Below are 18,746 nucleotides of genomic sequence, written 5' to 3'. Positions count from 1 at the left end.
AACTCCGAGCTGCTCGTAAAGTCGAAGGCTCGGTTCCCTGTCGAGAAGATGGTGCAGACGGAACTGTCTGAATCGGTGTCAGCCGACCCCACTTCAACGCTTAGCCATCTTTCTCCAGCCCTCCGATCGTTTCTACCCTCAACATCTTGAACACCTTGCTTTGCGCCGGTCCATAGAGTGCATAGACTGATCTATGCGGACGCTCACGCTGCTGACTGTCGTACATCTTGTTCATCTCGCACTCACCTCTCCAACCAGCTCCGACCTTGCTTCCTATGCGGACTCGGTCACAACCATTACGTTTACCATCAGCATCCATACGTGCGTTCAATGTTGCTTTATGCTACTGAGAGCGCCTGCCCTCGGTCAGCCCCTCTTGATGCCCCCGTATCTTAGACGGCTCTTCCTCCGCCGCAATACAGGTGCATCGGTTGGATATTCTGCCCAGGAGAGGTTAGCCTTTATCTCTCAAACGATGCGCTCTAACTTAACGATGCTCGCTCGCCTGATCACATGCTACAAACAATCAATGTCGTCCACCTCTTCTCCGAGCCGACAGACCAACCCTCGAGTCCTACCTGCCGTCCTCGCTGATTTCTACGCGCTCAAGCTACGTTATCCGCATCTCACTGAGGCTGACCTTGTTGACTTCGTCAATACCAACTTCAGAGGTGAGGGTGAGGAGCCAGAGGGTCTCAAGCTTCACGGACTCTATCCGCATCCCGTTCGTGGATAGCATCTCGAACCCACTGGTTCGCGCATTTTCGCTGGAGGTCAACGGCTTCTGGACGCTGCTTGCACGAAAGGAGAACGTAACAGCAGTCCAAGGCGGCCTTTGCCCTGTAGAGAGCACGTTCGCACCCCTCAACCACCCATTCGCCATCCCAGGCGGTCGGTTCAGAGAACAGTGAACGTCATCGCTCATTCGGTTTTACGCTGTTGTGTAGATGCCTCCAGTTCGCATGCTGACGATTTTATGTAGATCACTGGAGCAGCTATTGGATTATACAGGGCCTGCTCTAGTCCGAGCTCTACGATACCGTTAATGACACGCTGCAGAACTTTATGGGCGAGCTAGAGTAGTTCGGATTTATACCCAATGGTGGAAGGACGTACTGTACGTGATAATATCCAAGCAAATTAAATCACCGCCTACCGTATGCAGAATTCAGTCAGCGTCAGCCGCCTCTCTTCATCCATATACGTCATGATTCCCTGGGAATATCTTCGACATGGCTCACATTTTCTGAATGCATAGATGTTATACGATTACGTGACCGCTACAAACGACACGCCCATCCTTGAGCGCGCGTTGTCGCTTGCTAAGGTCGAGCTTGCGTGGTGGCAGACACACAGAAGTGTCCAAGTAACAAGCCCCTTCACCAACAAGACTTACAGCGTGGCGCGGTTTGCAGTTCACAATACCGCTCCCCGACCGGAATTGTACCTTACTGGTGCGCATATATTCATATGTGCTATGTGACAATCTTTTATACATGATATAGCATGTCCTGCCATATTGTAGCCTATCAAACCCTTCACGATCCGGCACTTCCAATACTTCCCACCACAGAACAAGCAGCTGAGATGTATAGCGAACTCGCAAGTGGTGCGGAGACCGGGTGGGACTACAGCGGGCGGTTCGAGGCGATACCTGCGTGCAGGAGCGTAGGTTTTGCGCTCGCTAAACGTACGGAACACCATTCCTGTGGGCCTTAACAGTACACTATTTACGTCTCTCCTCTACCCTCTGCATAGAGTCTCTGATGTCCAGCGCTTCGCTTCAGACAAAGCACATCTCCTGTTGGCTGATTTGTATGATCCTACCAATGTGTCTGCGATATCTTCGTACCAGAGCGCCGCCGCCTCGCTTCGGGAAGCCATCCTCGATTTCCACTGGGTCGGATGCTGACGAGCTCGCGTCCTACGACTTCAATCTCATGTCCAATTCACGCAACTCTGTCTTCACGATGGCGACGTTCTATCCGATCTGGTGTGGGATCGTCCCGAATGAAGTGCTGGAAAGCGGAGAAAAGGCGTTCGGGCACTTCGCGGCGCTCAATATGGTCATGGAAAGGTATAACGGGACCATGCCAACTACATTTCTGGACTGGACGGCGCACCAATGGTGCGCTCTATTTTTTAGGTACCAGTACGCATTTTAACGTTGATTAGCCCGTTACAGGGACGCACCTGATGCCTGGCCACCACACCGGTACATCATCCTCCAAGCTCCTCGCGCCCTTCCATCCAACATCACATCTTCGCCTGCGCCTTCACCGCCCCCTAGCCCATCATCATGTGCGCTTGCCCCCGCGAGCCAACTCAACATGCCCGAAGCTGATCTTCTGTCTCAGCCTATCCTCGGCACTTCGTGCAACGCGAGCGCCACAGGGCCAGATGTGGATATCAGCGCAATGGACGGGACAATCATCAACGTTGGGAGGGCAAGAGGGGGAGAAGGGTGGGCCGACAGGCTGCAGAGGGAGCTGACCAATCGGTACTATACGAATGTATTTTGCTCATAGTGCGTCCCAAGGCGGTATTCTTTTGATGTCTTTGACGAAAGTTGTTTCCGTCGCAGGCACGCACTGGAAGAATGTTACACAGCGGTCTGTTGGACCGTCTCCCTGACGAACAGCTGGCACTCACCAACAGCGTCAATAACACTGGAAACGTACGCTGTTTCCACTGCTCCTCATGATATTGCTGATCACATATGTTGAACAAATGTTCGAGAAGGTCTTCATCCTCGAAGTTGATCTATCCGGGTACGGTGGCGAATACACCGTCCAAGCCGGGTTTGGATGGACGAACAGTGTTTTGCTCTGCGTCGCAGCGACGTACGGGGACGTGCTTGCTGCTCCGGAATGTCCGCTCATCTCCACTCTAGATTCACCTTTGGTAGTCTCCGCGGAAGCAGATGCAGTAGTAGGCGACAAAGACTGGCAGGCAATGGCTGGGATGGTCTTAGTGCTTCTACTTGGGATTGCCGGTCAGGCGTTGTTCTTCTAAGCAGTGTATGGATTGCAATGTACATTATACCGGCATCACATAATACTTAAGACACCTTGGATCTTTAAACGCTTAGCTTCATCGCGCACTGTCGTAGCATATTCTGCTTCTGGAACTTCTTACTTTCCAAAGCTTATACCCTTATGAGTAAGAAGGAAAGCATCTGGGGGTGCAGCAACTTGAAGCTTGAAGCTTGAAGCTTGAAGGCTGACGCGAGTGTTTCGACAGGCTCACATTTGTTTGCTTGGTGACGACATGCAATCAAGTCCGAGTCGCGCTCATTGTTTCCTGCATCGAGCAACTTGGGTGCGCATGAGCGCATCTTTCACCTGCGTCGGCATGCACAAGCTCGGTTACTCACTGGATGCGCAAGGCACGCGCTTGTCGGGCCCCACGGAGCTGACAAGAGCTAATGAAAGGTGATCATGCCCCATCCATCGAAGCATGACAATGTCATCTGATGTTGTTTCCGAAAAGTCCCAGGTGGGCTATGAAGCATCCCACATACACCTATCAAGAGGCCCCATTGAACAGCAAAACCAGCGGCCTGTTGAACGCGTGCAGCCGTCTCACACCTTGTATATACCCTAGTCATGGGCTGTCGAACCACCTCAGCCTCGAGAGTGTACCCAACGCTGCATCGGCTTCGTGTCGCTCGCGTCTGAGAGCGCGACATTTGCCGCTAATGCTAGTTACTTGTACAATGCGACGAGCTGTCCCGGTGAGCTCCTATTGTGCGTTGATACATGTAATTCAACTCACCAGAAGCGCAGGGTACACGCTTCAAGAGCTCAAGCAGACCAACACCGGGCTTACCGCGCAACTCGACCTCGCCGGAGAAGCATGCAACGCCTTTGAGAGCGACACCCAGAAGCTGACTATCCAAGTCACCTACGAGACCCAGCAGAGGTACGTAGTTTCTCATCTTATCGAGTTTACCGTGCTAAGCCCTGGTCAGATTACATGTCAACAATATCTTTGACGCGGCGTAGCAGCAATACACCATCCCCTCCTCCGTCATCCCCGTCCCGGATCCACCCATGACGTCGTACACGAACAGCTCGAACCTCGTGTTTAACTACGACGCGTCGCCGTTCGCGTTCTGGATTACGCGGCGATTCGACCATCCGGGTGCGATGCCGCTGTCTGACACCACGCGCGTCGTCTCTTCCCAAGGCGCCCATCGCTCCTGCAAACGGAACGGACAACTCGACCGCACTGGATAGGTTTGAGCTCGTGTTTGAAGACAACTATCGGCAGGTGGACCAAAACATGGACAGCTCATAACCCATCTACATGGAGCATAGGTACGATCAGGGCAGCAACACACGCGTCAAGGACGTAAACATGAAACCCAATAGCTTATCAGGCATTGCTCCTCCGAAGCTTCGCGTTCCTGATTGAGCTGTTGATTGACTCGGATAAACTATACTATCTGGTGCTCATGAAAATCAGGGGAACCGCGGCGTACTCCTTTTCTCGTGCGTTATCTCTCCCTCTTCGTCTCCATGTGGTAGACATGCTGGCTGTTAGGCGGTTCGAACGGCGCAGGCGTCGCCTGTCTTACGAAGGAAACCTACTCAGGCAAAGTGTATGCCGAACGGGAGAAGGAATTGGGCAGTCTAGATACGAAGTCGAGATTGTCGACCTGGCGCCCGCTGCGTCTACTTCCGTGACCGTAAAATATGATGATGAAATTGTTCGTACCTTGCTTGTTGGGGCCCAGTCAGAAGCCGGAATCGACTAACATGGAAACTGACTCGGCGAACGGCAGTTACTTTGATTTCGACGCTGCTGGCTGATCACATCGCGGTCAAGTTGGAGATGATTCTGCACAAGGAGATCAAGATAACGCACGAGCAATTTGCCGCATAGAATGAAGCTCGACTTGGGTCTGGTGAAGGAGAAGGACCTGACACGAAGATGTGGAGTAAGGGCCAAGGGCTATGTGATGTACGTGCGCCATCTCGTCGACTCCCCAAAAAGCTGATCAATGATCTCTCTCACCTCCACAAGTCGACTGGGGCTCGACAGAGTATGTTATCTGCGCATCATCCAGTCATGGTCAACAAACACCGGATGTGACTATATGACTTGCGTCCCACTCACGAGCCAACAGACGACACCATTGTTCTCAAAGGCGTATTCTTGATTGCAGCTGGGATGCGATACAAGAGCTACTAGGCGCTAACTTGAACGTGGGCAGGAGTATCATTGTGGACCCATCAAAAATAAGTCCTGTTGCGCAAAAATGCACCTTCCAGCTGACTTAAGAGTCATAGGAACAAGAGGAGATCTACAGCCTCCTGCTTTCTCTACAAGGCGAAGTACTTAAGAAAATGAAGAACGGGGCAAAGGCCCGATAAGTTTATCAGACAGCCATTGTGTCCATAGAAAAAGCCGGAGCTCGAAAGAACTTTATCAAGAACGTTGGTTCTGGGGTGCGTTATGCTAAATCCGACCGAGCCAATGCCTCCACACAGCAGGCTAATATTCGTATGTAGGCGGGAATTGAGTTACGCGACTCTGCATACTTGCTCTCACTCAAGAACTCCCATCCTCTCTGGACCAACGTGATCTTTAATCTCACGCCAGGCTTTTCCGACCTTGTTGATGACGGCGGAAAGAAGTGAGTCAACCAGCCCATCCTTCACTGTACCTGATTTTAACAGCACATAGGTACGCTCTTCATCTGTCAACAATGTCCGGGTGAATGCTGACAAGGCCTTGTTGATGGCGGAGGGTGTGCGGTTTCCCAAGGACACGCATTTCTTCCTCAACCATGGGGATGAGGGCAAGAATGAAGAGCTCTCATCTGAGGCCAAGGGTAACACTCTTGCAAAGTCGCATACCAAAGAGCAAGACAGCTGGTGGCAAGGTTCTTGATAGTAAGACTCACAGCGCTGCACAGGAAGAGGTGCTTCCCGGTTTCAACAGGGATATGCACCCTTCTTCATCACGGTATTGAGGTAAGCAATTCCGAGTTGACCTTTAATTATTGTCCTGATCCAGGCTTGTTCATCACCTCCAGACCGAGGTAAAATATGGTTTTAGTAAATACAACAGCTACGTCAAAATGAAAGTTAACATGATCCCGCCCTATGAAGTGGGCCTGAAACTACACAGACTCCGATCATTCCTGCGAGCGGCCTGCGGAAGCTGCGTGGAGGGAGGAGTGCGACGCGGCCATCGCCGGTGTAGAGGGTAAGGGCGAAGGGGACGTGAGCAACTACGGGATTTTGAAGATGGCTTAGCATGTGTGAACCGAGTGAATACACAAGGGGTTGAAGGACGCACAAGTTGGATATAGATGGGTCCGTCTTTGGTGTGCATGTCTACCCGCATGCGTTTTGATTTTGAGATCGCATCGCCGGCCTTCTGACTGGGTGACCTCTGAACATGCACGTTTCCGTCGATCCAGCCGTCCTCGGTTTGAAGTTGAAGTTCCTGGTGGGTACCTTCTGTGTCGTCTCTGCGGGGTGGGAGGAGGTGCGCGGTGAGAGAGAAGGACGGGTAGATGCAGAATGAGCCTTGAATTCATCCGTCGGATTTCTCCAGGGAGAGATGATTTGTCGTGCGGATGCCTACTGACAGTGTATGGGCGGAGATATGGGAGGAGGATGGGTTAGCTTGGTTTAGTGCCGGGGTGGGTATGGATACGGGTGTTGGGGCAGTGTAATTACATAGAGAGATGTATGCTGGAGGTACGTCTACCTAGGGAAACAGTAAGGGAGGTGAGGCTCGGTGGAATGAACGACGACGTACCTCGCCAAATGCTCGCTGAACGGGTGCCGCAGCCTATCCTGTTGTCTCTTCGAATCAATGATAGTCAGCGTAGAAGACCTCTTTCTAGGAAGAACCTTGAGCTAGTGGAGAAAGCAAGTGACGCTTGAGAACCTATTGTGTAGGGCATTAGCCAGATGTGCGTAGCACTGCGCAGTCCGGCAGAACACCGTAACTCTCGACGTGTCAAAGAGTATCCTTAAGGCGACATGCGCGGCGCATTCAGCATCGCCATGCATTTTGTGATGGAGAAAACAACGTCCATTATATGGCCAAAAATGCGAAGGTTGCGGAGCTCGCGTTGACAATGGCTGATAGTGAGATACGCTAGTTTCAAGCTCCGTGGACCCAAATAGACACAAATATATCACCGAGAACCCGGTCATCGTCGTCGACAACGCCAAACGTCTTCTCAAGCATACGACGCTCAAGGTGCGCCTACGCCATATCGCCATTCTGATGCCCCAGGACCATTTCTGCGCGTATACAAGTTGTTTGTGCGGGCCGGTTACGTTGGATGGCTGGCGCTGGGTTTAGATGGATGGATGACTGGGACAGGGAACGGATGGGCTGATGTCGGTGGTGGGATGAATTGCTGATGCTCTGCAATTTTTCGGTTCAAGGTTGCACATGGGCCATCAGGAGTTTCAAGTCGTCGGTCGCCATCTCCCTACGGAGAATGACCCAACTCCCTGAATCTACCGCATGCGCATCTTCGCGCTCGAGAAGTTGTTGCCATCGCACTTTTGGTGCTTCCTGAGGTGCGCCAAATCTTTCGTAAAATATTCACCATTACATGATCTTGATGGGGTTTTAGGCAACTGAAGAAAGTCAAGAAGGCGTCCAGTGAAATCGTCGGCGTCATTGCTATGTGAGTTCTAGCCCCTTGCAGCCGTTCAAGTGACAGATAGATGGCAGGTTAGCAGGCAATGCGTCCCCCCTTGCGTTTTCTTCTTCTTCGCTCTTCGATGTAGACTCACGAGAAGCGCCTGCTGACGGTGAAGAACTTCGATATCTGGCCCCACTACGACTCGCGTTCCGGCACGCACATCATGTATAAGGAGTTCCGTGAGCTCTCGCGCGCCGACGCCGTCAAGAGCCACTACCAGGACATGGCTGCACGGTACCACGCCCATTTCCGGTCGATCCACGTATGCTCCCATTCGCGTTTATAGTCGAAAGCGCGATCTCACAAATATAATCGGACAGGTCATCCGCGTAGTTGGGCTCCAAAAGGCCGACGGTGTCCACGGGCCGTACATTAAGTAGCTTCTCTAACCCATTCTCAAGTCTCGCCCTCACCGCGTGGTCAAGTCGAAGCCGAAATTTGTTGCTCAGTGTCCAACGACGTTCTGATTGGTCTTCGTGGGGACTTGTTGCATGGTTTATGGTACCAAAATTATCACTTGCTTGGCCATGTATTTCACGCGATGCATGCATGCATTATGGTATATGTGCTCAACGCCCATGGCCTCTGAGAGATACCCGAGTGATTCGGCAGGGACTACGGCACATGGGATGGACACTATCTAATAAGCTGTGATTGTGTTTGTCAGTGTGCAGTCGCGACAGCGCAGCAGCAGAGAGCAACAGTTGATCTGAGCCTTTTACTGCAATGTTTGACACAGACAGGTGAACAGGCATAGCACTTGCAGGTACCAATAGGTATGGTGACGATGTAAATGACATCTTTACATACTCCGATCCATGTTGCGCTGCGTTGGCTAGCGCCCAGCTTAACACCTCTTCTCAAGTCCCCTTTACCAGCCCTGTACGCTCTTTGCACAGCAAGATTGTCTGGTATCTGACTATTTCACTGCAGCGATGGATAAAGACAGTTTTACGTCTATTGCAAAGCTCGGTTCAAATCGTAGGAGGCCAAGGCGCCTGTCAACTGAAACAGAACATGACAATATCAAACGCCTCTTCGAACGACGAACCCGAAACCCTAGTCCTCGTCTCTCAAGCCCACTCATGACAATCATTGGGCTTGTAGTTGGTGTAGCTAGCGCTATACTTCTCTCTTATGCATCTCGCTGTTTCTTTGAGACCGGTCAATTATCTGGGTGCTTCTTTGCTGGCATAGGCTCTACCTTATGTCCATCTCATGCTGATGGCACCGTAGTCTCAAGCCCGGAACTGCAAATTGCCATCAATTCACCCCGCCACACATGGGAAGACTTTCAGCAGCATATTGCAGACTTAGAGGGCCATGTGTCAGTTCTGAAGGAGCGCATTTTGGAGTCAGAGAAGCAGATTGCAGACCTCAAGCAGAACACTATTTCTCGTGCAGCCTTGAGTCGTACAGTCCAAGAGGCTTTTCAGCGTCATTCATTCGGTCACCTTGACCTTCCGGATTTTGCTCTCAGCTCTGCTGGTGCTCAGGTCATCCATGAACTCACCACCCAGGCCACTGGCCTTCGCATCCCTTTCCTTTCACCAAAGGTCCATCCACCCGAACTCGCCTTGAAGCCAAACAAAGAAATTGGCTCTTGTTGGCGCATCAACGCGCGCCACGGGCAGCTTGGTGTTTTCCTGGCCACCCCCATTGCAGTCACTCACGTTACCATCGAGCATCCTCCAAAGCAAATGAGCCCGGAGATTGAGCTGGCCCCTCAAATAATCATTGTATGGGGGCTTGTTATGGAAAAGGAGAAGAATCTGGCAGCCGAGGGTATCACGCTACCTTCAGACTTAGCCCAAGCACTGGGCTCTCGGAAATCCCCCCCCATAGCTTTGTCACGCGATGTTTATGCACCGCTGGCTTTCTTCGTATACAACATCTCCTCCCCAAACCCAGTTCAAACATTTCCTGTATTTGAGGATGCGAAGGCTTTGAAGATTATGACGGAAATAGTTGTGGTGGAAATAATGGATAACTGGGGTGCAGGGGCTACTTGTCTATACCGTGTTCAGATCCATGGTGAAAAGGAGGGCTAGCGTGGCATGATTTGAATGCAATAGCACCTGACACCTTTTCTTGTACAGTGCCAGTGTTCGTATTTGTTTCAGAGCGAGCATGTATATTGTATGATTATCAGAGATGTATACTAGCACCAATCAGATGAAGTCTATATGTTTGAGTAGGCATACTATAAATCAGCGTCAATACACCGCTGGCAAACGTTGTTGAACACCTCCGTTGTATATGCATGCATATGCGCATCTTTGAGACGCTCGCCTGCGCCTGCAAAGAAGTCCTTGAGGGGTTGAAGGATGGTGTGCACGATATAACTGGGCTTGACGGGAGGTCGCTCGTTGGGCATGGCGCGGAGCTGGGAGGGAATGGAGCGCACGAGGGAGGAAGGCGTCTTTGAGTCAAAGTTTGAGGGTGAAAACAATGTCCTCGCAGGGCTTACCTTCTACAAGATGGGTTTCCATCAATCAAGCAGCATTCTGCTATTCTCTTCGGTATCCAGCGTTCTGCTGAAGTCGGCTAATTTGGATAACTAAAGTGGCTGACTGTTTGATCGCGTGGTTATCCGCTTCGGTGGACTCAAATGTAGAGTTATCATATGGCGGAGGAAGAGGAACGGGAGGTGGGGGGCTGCGTTAACGAAAACTAAAGCCCAAGACGATCGTTCAGATTGGTCAACATAAGTGACGAAAAGTTCCTGAACCTGTCGCTGCCTGGGGTAGATTTGCCTTTCCGAGGGATTTATTCGATACTGGGACCATCCCCCTTTACCCAAGGCTTGTACTTGCCCAGCTCATTAACTAGCAATAACTGAGGAATAATGTCATTCAAAGCAATGAAAATCGGTACCTGAAGCGTTAGTTGCCAAATCTGAAATTCTGTTTCGGGGGTACAAAATTGGGCACTCCAGTAATCGTCATTGCGGCCATGTAGCGTTGACTTGAGCGGTGACGTATTGTACACGCTACAATAAAACTAAAGTGGATTAGTGAGATCGTCTACAAGTCATCATCCAGACGTACTATGCTTTAGACTGCTATATGAATGGCGCCAATGCATAGGAACGCTTCCAACGAAGCTGGAAATACGTAGGCAGCTGACACTGTTACTCGAAGGCAGCATAGACTGAAGATACTCGCATGCTTCCAACGACGTGAGTGGAAAATGCCAGGGATCTGAGTGATTGAGTGAACGCTTGCGTTGGTCCATGTCGCTAGAGTATTTGGCCAGGTGAACAGTCGAAGCATCACAAGGAACAGCTCACTTACCGGAATTCATCGGTATTCTCCACTTTGAACACGGCACTTCCAAGCTCATCCGTTACCTTTTGCTCCACCTTCGCCCAAACGACATTCGACATGATCTTAAAACCTTCCACGTGCCCTCGTGCCCTCGTTGGGCTTGCTAACACAGCAGTGACCCCATCCTTATCCTTCAACTTCATCGCCGCCGGATTTCGAGATACTTGACAAGCGGTCTCCGTGATGCGCGTCATATCACGTTCGAACAAAACTGAGTGTTTGATTGTGGAATGCTGCGAGCGAGTCTTCCGAATCGTTCAAGAGGTATGCCGTTGAGGTTACATCGTTTATTTGGGTCTGAGAAGGGATTTCCTTCGAAGCAAAGGCGTGCGGGGTATAGGTAAATCCGAAGGAGGACGCGTCCGTTCCCACCGGACTGGGGGATGGCCAGCGTTGGAATATAGGGCATGGGGGGGAACGAAGTACGCTCAGAGTACCGGCGTATGCGGTCTATAAGAAGGATGAGTAGATGCTTATCGAGAAACAGGGGCTCACTTTTCGCAGAAAATCCGGCATGAGATCTCTCTGAAGAGCGCAGTCCGCGTTCTTCCATAATCCCTAACTCCTAGATATGGAGGCATTCTGGCGCTTCAGCGAACGCCTTGGTGCGCTCGATTTCGGACGCCCTAGTGTCTTTCTTCGTTGCCATCACCGTTACTGCCGCAGAAAAGACGTGATCGAGGTCCGATGATGGCATTGATTGCGTGCGGTCCACTCTGGGAATTTGGGAAGTCAGTGCCATTATAGAAATGAGAAAATTGGGGTGTGCATACCTTCGTATCTCATCAACGAGAACGTGCAGTTATCGTCTTTGGTCTTCGGTGCATGATCCATCAGTTGGCTGTATTTCACAGCCCGCGGCACATGTTTCGCTCGCTTTCCTCACGCCCTGTCATGAGTCAATATGGCTGCGTGCTTTCGAGAGGAACAGTAGACTTACACGATGCCCGGAGTTTCTGGCGAACTTTCTCCCGGAGGGCGAGAAGGAAATCGTCGCACCGAGCCTTTGCCTCGTGGACTTTGCCTTGAGGGTGGTATGGCGTGCAACAACGATCCGCTTTTGTGACAGATCTAGATACCTTGATGAGCATATGAAGGTATGCTTACTCAAGCGCAGACGAGAGAAATGCTCACCTTCTCCTCTCTGATCTTCGAGCACGCATCCGGCTTGCGATGAATAGCAGCTTAAAGCGACTGCACCGCTTCTTGAGCAAGGTGTTCATGTTAGCATATAATGGGGTGATAACGCCTTAGGACTTCACCTGAACCTGAGTTTGCACTGATAGCGGTGCGTTCATTTTCTCTAGGTGTTTGCCCTCTCCCGATCATCTGCAGCTGAGGCTGATGAAGGTTTCATAGTCATCGTTGATGCGGTGGGCAAGTTCTTCTTGCAGAGACAGCGAATATCCCTTGAGTTCAGAGTGTATATCCGGTAGCGACGTATGCGAGCATGACAGGAGGAAGTCGTCGACGTTGAATGATTCTGCGGTGAGGAAGGGGTCGTTATGAGAGAGGGCTACGAGCACGGGCAGGTCGGGAACGTTGGAGGGGTCTAGGTCTAAGGAACAAAGTGCATCACGCTAAGCAAGTCTTCTGCGAGCTGGTCGACTCCGAAGGGATCTTAGGATTTGGTAGGAGGGCTCATGGACATGTTACGCGGCGCGTCGCGGGCCTTGGTCTCATTTTGGAAAGCGTTCAACCCTTTAGCTTCTCAGCCTAATAAGGACAAACATGTGTCGACAGGCTCCGTGAGCCTCACACTGCATGCCACACCCTCGCACTTGAGCTTGGTGCATCGATGCATCATGCCGACTTTTATTTATCCCATGGCAAAGCGAGTGCCTGCTACATGATGTGAACCTCTCTACTTGATCCAACGTCAATTTCCCAAAACACCAACTGCCAAATACCAGCCAATATCCGTCACATTGAAACAGTTTTCCGCCGAAGCGATCTGCAAGCTATTCATGTTCAAACAACCAAAGCGCTAGCCAGGGTGCGGAATACATAAACGGAAGTACGCGCGCCCTCCTCTTTTTTTGAATTTGTCACTGCCATTGCAAGGGAAGTATGTAAGAACATTGGGAAATAGACGTAACTACGCCGAAGAAGCACCACTACGGGTCAGGCTTTGGGAAGCTGGTACAGTAGGTGCCGAGGCGGCATCATCGAAAGTAAACGCGGTCGCATTTTTGGTGAGGAAACGCCCTCCTCCTCTACTCCCATCTTTCCACCTCCTAGCGTACCTCACCGGTCACCTGCGCAGTCGCACCCAGCCGCTCGACCAGTGCAGCCCGGCCTCAGCCCTTATCAGCAAGACGCTCAAGTTGCCCAAGATCTTAAGGCCCAACGGCGTGTACATGCTCGAGGGCCTGCTACGCGTTTACGGAGGACGCGGTGTTCCCAAGGAGTGAGCGACAATCAAGCAAGCGAACAGGATACGCCTACGCCCAGAGCACCCTGGGCTTGACGGTCAAGACAAATGCGATGCTGCTCTACAGATCAAAGCGGATGCCTTTTCATGGTATGGTCGTAGGGTGATTCCGGAATAAAATCCTTAGCGTCATTTATGTTCGTGGTCACAGCCGGGGTTGAGATTTTGATGCTCATCGCGACGTTTCTCCAGCGTTGCCTTACCCTTAAGAGTGCGTCTTACGCGGAGCGTAGTGCGTTTTTCGCTGGCAAGACTACCCATGGCTATTCGTCCACTTTCTTTGCCTCTCTTCACTGATGCGTATGCTCACCCTCCTACTTCACATTTTCCAGACTACGCCGCCAAGCTCGTACGTGCCGTGAGCCTGGCGACCAGCCCCATGGACCTGCTCTGATTACGGAATTTACCTTGAGGGCCTTTTCCATTGAGCAGGTCAAACTCCTTGTGAACGGTCGTCAGGTGCGTAAATGCTATCTTGAAGCAATTTGTTGCTTCGCCAGGACGCAATTTTCAGCGGCGCTGAGATGCCCGCAAAAGTTTCTTGGTCCTCCCATTCAAAATGGTACGGTAGGCTATCAGCTGGCTGTTGCACTATACGATAATTACATCATACAAAGGTATGAGGCCAAGGATAGGCGGAAATAAATCCGCCGAAGGTCGGGAAGGAGCTCAAGATTCCAGAGACGGAGGATGCCTGCGTTCTGGGTGTCAAATGGGTACAATATGCTAATATCACTGATGTTATTTACATAGTTGTACACGAACTGGACACAAGTCCTCGCCAGACATTAATACTACAAAATCTACGTGAATATTATGATCATCTTTAACATTAATCACCTCGTACCTCAGTCTCTTCATCGTACATGTTTGAAGGCAACGGAAGGTTGAAGTACTCAGGGAGCTTCTCCCAGATATTCATCCGCACGTCTAGCGCTGTCGCATTAGCTCTGGACCGACATCCTGCACATACTCCCTCTGTTATATAATCCCCGTCAACTACAAGCGCCTTCAAATCATCCAAAGCATCTGTGGAGCGGAGGAGCATAGAGAATTTAGTGTGGACGCTTCTTCTGTTGCAGCTAGGGTTGCAGTTGGGGTGATCTGGCGGGAAGTCGAATCGGCCAGACTCCATTTGCATATGCTGGTAGATGCGCTCCCGGCCGAGCAACAGGCATTGAAGATCGTCCTTTGTCAGGAACGACCAGTCCCCGGTGCGACCCTCTGATTCGTGAACTTCATCAATACGAGCGGCAACCTCCTCAAGGTGCAGCTTTGCGCGGTCGCAAGTGATATCAAGACGAGACATATGATAGAAAGCGGCCGGTAGAACCTTGTCGAGGTTAAATTCGCGGGCCAGTCGAATGGCTGAGCCAGGTTCGGGATACACAACGTCAGCATAAGGGGCATCATCAGGATCTTCTACGTCCATGCAGAGTTGATGCTGGGCTTTGATCTCGCTTTCGAGCCGATCCCACTCTGGAAGTGTCTGCGGCCAATCCGCCTGGAAGTGCCTGACAAGCTGGCCATACAGCGATGCAATTTGATACTTCTTCGCAAGACGGAGAGGGCCTTGAATTTTTCTTGGCGTTTCAGGGTTGTAGCGGGTGAGTGCGGTTATCCTGGTGATTTTCATGATTGACTGATAAACTTCGGCGAGGGAAGCAAGGACTTACGAGGCATGGTAGTAGACATTAAGAAGGTCGCGGACATCATCTGGCTCATCGTACATACGCACGGCTGGTATGCCTTCATAGAAATCCTCTGGGTCCGTAGAGGTACATAGCATGAACATGTCTGCAAAAATAGGGGAGAGCATGGATAAAACTGATTTGTGGACGCAAAAGAGAAGACCGTTTTCGCTGCCTGTAGTTGCAGCAGCAAGAACCACGTTGCCATCGTCAAAGAAGAGAGATGCTTCTTTGAGGAAAGTTGAGAACTTGTTGATTGGCGACAGCATGATTTTGGGAGTTCCCCGGATGCTTGACTCGGATGTGAGGTAGGGAAGGGAGGCGACAATGCAGGAAGTGCATACACTTACCTTATCACAGAAAACATGGGGAAGGAAGTTTTAGAGAACGCAGATGCGCTCCTGGATAGTATGATAGGTGGGCTCAAAACCGGCAGTCTGCGAGATTCAAAGTGTACGCAATTACAACACGGAGATCTCATATTACCTGACATGGTGCTGATATTGCTTATGGCTATACGTGCACATTTGACGCTTTGACATTTTTGAGGGGAAACGCAATCTAACGCTGAATCTAATCAGTCCTGCAGTTTCCCATTAGCCATACCCGCACTGCAGCTCCCGGACGGACCGAGTTGACTGTCCGTTGCCAACTCGGATGTAGATACACGCAGCCTCTGGTGAGCTTAGCCTGGCCATGCAGCTTAGTGATCTGCTGCTCTAGTACAGGTTGAAGAATATTGACACTTACTGCAACTAATACAGTCAGCCTCTGCGATGATGCAGAGACATGAAGCATCAGGCACATCTCAAAAAAGCACAGTGATGCGGGAAAAAATGCGTGCTGTTGAGAAAGCTGTTAAGCTTCAAGGACAACCCCTCGATTAGCGTACTAGTAGCATTACCCCACCTGCTCCGCAACGTTAGCTTTGAACGGGCTCGGGCGTACTTGAATAGCCTTGGATAATGGCAAGAAGCTTAATGTAATGATGACAATAGTAAAGCAAGGTTGCCATATACCTATTTTAGATCTTCTATGCATTTGGCAAGTCACTGGCTCGTGGCAGGTGCCACAGGTGTTGCAAGGGAGGGTTAGCTCGGACCTGTCAAGGGGTAGGGTATACTGGGATATCCACTGCAAGGTTAGAGTTTCCTACCCGTTCGGCAAGTTCCTCTGGTAGGTTCCATAGGTACCTGGTAAGTCCACCGCCTGTGGTCAGGATGTCTCTGGATTGACCAAAGAGCCCAGGCGCAAAGTTGTTACGGGAGCGCGCCTTACGGTAACTGCTAGCGTAACCACTGCGGAAAACCCCAGATTCCGACGCGCACGGATTGGAGGCGGATCTACTGATCGGTGGAGGATTCATCGTAGATCCTAACTGCATCCTTCGTACCCTGCATCTATGTCAAATTACCGTAATTCATCGACATTCGCCGTCGGTTTGATTCTTGCTCCTTCTGTAAATCAGACGCGTGCAGCTGCAGGAGATACTGATAAGCTGCATCATCCTTTACCATGTAAATAATAGACCACAATAAACAAAATTATAATTTGATTTTGACTTTGCATGATTCGACGCGCATGCCTCTGTGCGTCGGATCTTCAGCTTCAGATCTCAGACTTGGCCCTCGCCGCTGTCATCTGTCTTCCTACCAGCTACACACATACACGCATGGCCGCAGTGAGTAATCATTCTATTTATGCGTCTGGTGCCCGTTTCTTCCCCCAGGTCTAAGAGACGTTTATATTATCAGCCGGCTGATCCAAGGTCAATACGCATTATTTCAACCATATTCTCAACATATTCTAACCGATTTGCAGCCAACGCGTACGCCAACAGCTGATTCTCAGTCAACATATAGATGAGATCTAGAATAGCTACGGAACTTCAGCCGCAAAAGAAGATCTTTTGGATGCCATGATTGTTCCTGGAACCGCGCTGAGTGACAGGTAGGTCACCCCGCTTGCGCTGCTTTACTCTCCCAAATCGCTGCCGGTGATAGCGCCACTCGGCATCACTTTTCTCAAGATGCCTCTCATGGCGTGGTGCATCCCACCGCGTCGTCCAACAATCGCACCGGTACCGTCGCTCCGAACTCAGCTTGCATCGCGCATCTCACCCATCGTGCGTACGGATACCTTCTTCTCCTCTAACATCACACTTCCTAGAGATGGCACCTTCATCGTCTCAAGTGTGCTGTTGCGCGAATATTTCGTGAACCGCTCCACCCCTCTTCTTTTCCAGCCCTTTTTCGCATCCTTTTCGTCCAACTTTCCCCGTCCCGTTTCCCTCATCCTCTGGTATCATCATGGCAGTTGTAATGGGTCCCTCCATCACTCAGCACCCCTCCCCCTTCCGCGCCGCGCACAACATCCCGGTTCCCGGTCGAGACAAGGGTTCTATCTGCCCCCATCGGTACGTTCATGCCTAATTTCTTGGTTCCCGGAGTTTCCTACAACTCCGTTCTAGGCCTCGCCGGAGTCGACGTCGACACAGCCTTCAACAACCTGCGACCCCTTCTACGGGCACGAGAACGCGGCGCGCCTCTGCGCCCGCTTCATCACTCATCTCATCGCCTGTCCGGAGTACCCTCCCTCGTCGTCGGGCTCTACTGTGAAGCTACCGTACTTCATCACCTACGCCCTCCACCGGACGAAACTCCACGCATCGGTTACCTTTGCCGCCCTCGTCCTCCTCCAGCGTCTCAAGGCGCGCTTCCCCACTGCTCGCGGCTCTTCTGGCCACCGTCTGTTCGTCTCCGCGTTCATGATCGCTTCTAAGGTGATCTGCGACGACACGTACTCCAACAAGAGTTGGAGCATCGTCGCACAGAGTATGTTCCAGTTGCGCGAGATCAACCAGATGGAGAGGGAGATGTGTCAGTACTTGGATTGGGAGCTCAATGTCGACCCCGTCACACTACAGGAGTTCGAGGCGATGATCCGCAAGGACTTCGCGGGCCCTGGACCCTATCCCACCTACATCCTCCCCTCCCCTTCGAAGGCGACTCCTCCACCCCCCCTCCACTGTCTTCACCTCGTCGACGCCCACTCCCGGGCCCACGTCGTCGAACTCGTCGACACCATCTCCCTCCCCTTATGCCCCTCAGCGGTATCCCTCGCCTCCGAAGCCGGTGCGCCCATCACCCCCACCAGCGGCCCCTCTCGCGCACCCGCCTGCTCCCTCGTACTCGCCTCCAGATACTCCGGAGACCCCCTCCCCTTCGTACTCCACCTCGTCGTCCCCTGCCTCGACAGCGTCTCCCAAGACGCCTCACGGCATCGAGGACCACACGGCGCGGATCGTATCGGCCGAGTCGTCGCCCGTGTCAAAACACGACGCGATGCCGGTCCAGCAGCAGCAGCATCAGGTGTCGATCGGCAAGTCGAAAATGTTCGCGTTCGCCATACCGTCGGTATGGTAATTTATTTACTTCTTTGCTCCTACTCCTTCGCTCCTCTCTTCGCGTCTACTCTCTCCCTGATCGTATTATGGGCTGGATCTCGATGGCGACGCGGCTAACTCTGTACATGCATATCTATCGGACGAAAATAACTTTATACCCGTTGCTTTCATACCTCAGGGCGTCGATGATGGTGCACTC

General features: G+C 51.5%; 6 protein-coding genes across 6 annotated transcripts; 5 read left to right on the top strand and 1 right to left on the bottom strand.

Annotated features, from left to right (window-relative positions):
• Positions 1-529: 529 nt before the first annotated feature.
• Positions 530-3,015, top strand: CONPUDRAFT_159665 (glycoside hydrolase family 37 protein; the record flags this gene model as incomplete). Its single annotated transcript, XM_007776760.1, has 7 exons — positions 530-724; positions 1,259-1,454; positions 1,526-1,690; positions 1,759-2,128; positions 2,186-2,513; positions 2,570-2,677; positions 2,743-3,015. The coding sequence occupies 7 exons, from the start codon at positions 530-532 to the stop codon at positions 3,013-3,015; spliced, it is 1,635 nt and encodes a 544-aa protein (XP_007774950.1).
• Positions 3,016-3,465: 450 nt separating this feature from the next.
• CONPUDRAFT_159664 (uncharacterized protein) lies at positions 3,466-4,241 on the top strand (the record flags this gene model as incomplete). The annotated part of the gene is made up of 4 exons (XM_007776759.1): positions 3,466-3,498; positions 3,607-3,736; positions 3,789-3,955; positions 4,008-4,241. The coding sequence occupies 4 exons, from the start codon at positions 3,466-3,468 to the stop codon at positions 4,239-4,241; spliced, it is 564 nt and encodes a 187-aa protein (XP_007774949.1).
• Positions 4,242-7,503: 3,262 nt separating this feature from the next.
• On the top strand, positions 7,504-8,154 carry CONPUDRAFT_93668 (ribosomal protein L18ae; the record flags this gene model as incomplete). The annotated part of the gene is made up of 4 exons (XM_007776758.1): positions 7,504-7,559; positions 7,616-7,658; positions 7,773-7,949; positions 8,089-8,154. The coding sequence occupies 4 exons, from the start codon at positions 7,504-7,506 to the stop codon at positions 8,152-8,154; spliced, it is 342 nt and encodes a 113-aa protein (XP_007774948.1).
• Positions 8,155-8,772: 618 nt separating this feature from the next.
• Positions 8,773-9,738, top strand: CONPUDRAFT_77697 (uncharacterized protein; the record flags this gene model as incomplete). Its single annotated transcript, XM_007776757.1, has 1 exon — positions 8,773-9,738. The coding sequence occupies one exon, from the start codon at positions 8,773-8,775 to the stop codon at positions 9,736-9,738; it is 966 nt and encodes a 321-aa protein (XP_007774947.1).
• Positions 9,739-9,814: 76 nt separating this feature from the next.
• Positions 9,815-15,410, bottom strand: CONPUDRAFT_169800 (uncharacterized protein; the record flags this gene model as incomplete). The annotated part of the gene is made up of 13 exons (XM_007776756.1): positions 9,815-10,073; positions 10,158-10,360; positions 10,419-10,515; positions 10,565-10,690; positions 10,738-10,928; positions 10,984-11,466; positions 11,512-11,732; positions 11,790-11,905; positions 11,957-12,087; positions 12,151-12,221; positions 12,279-12,574; positions 14,291-15,072; positions 15,127-15,410. The coding sequence occupies 3 exons, from the start codon at positions 15,408-15,410 to the stop codon at positions 12,342-12,344; spliced, it is 1,299 nt and encodes a 432-aa protein (XP_007774946.1). The 3' UTR covers positions 9,815-10,073; positions 10,158-10,360; positions 10,419-10,515; positions 10,565-10,690; positions 10,738-10,928; positions 10,984-11,466; positions 11,512-11,732; positions 11,790-11,905; positions 11,957-12,087; positions 12,151-12,221; positions 12,279-12,341.
• A 2,246-nt stretch (positions 15,411-17,656) lies between these two features.
• On the top strand, positions 17,657-18,145 carry CONPUDRAFT_30739 (uncharacterized protein; the record flags this gene model as incomplete). Its single annotated transcript, XM_007776586.1, has 1 exon — positions 17,657-18,145. A coding segment is annotated over one exon (489 nt), but the record flags the coding sequence as incomplete, so codon positions are not given.
• Between the last annotated feature and the right edge of the window lie 601 nt (positions 18,146-18,746).

This window comes from Coniophora puteana (assembly GCF_000271625.1).
Source record: "Coniophora puteana RWD-64-598 SS2 unplaced genomic scaffold CONPUscaffold_18, whole genome shotgun sequence".
Classification (NCBI taxonomy): Eukaryota; Fungi; Basidiomycota; class Agaricomycetes; order Boletales; family Coniophoraceae; genus Coniophora; species Coniophora puteana.
This window is presented reverse-complemented; position numbering and strand designations above follow the sequence as displayed.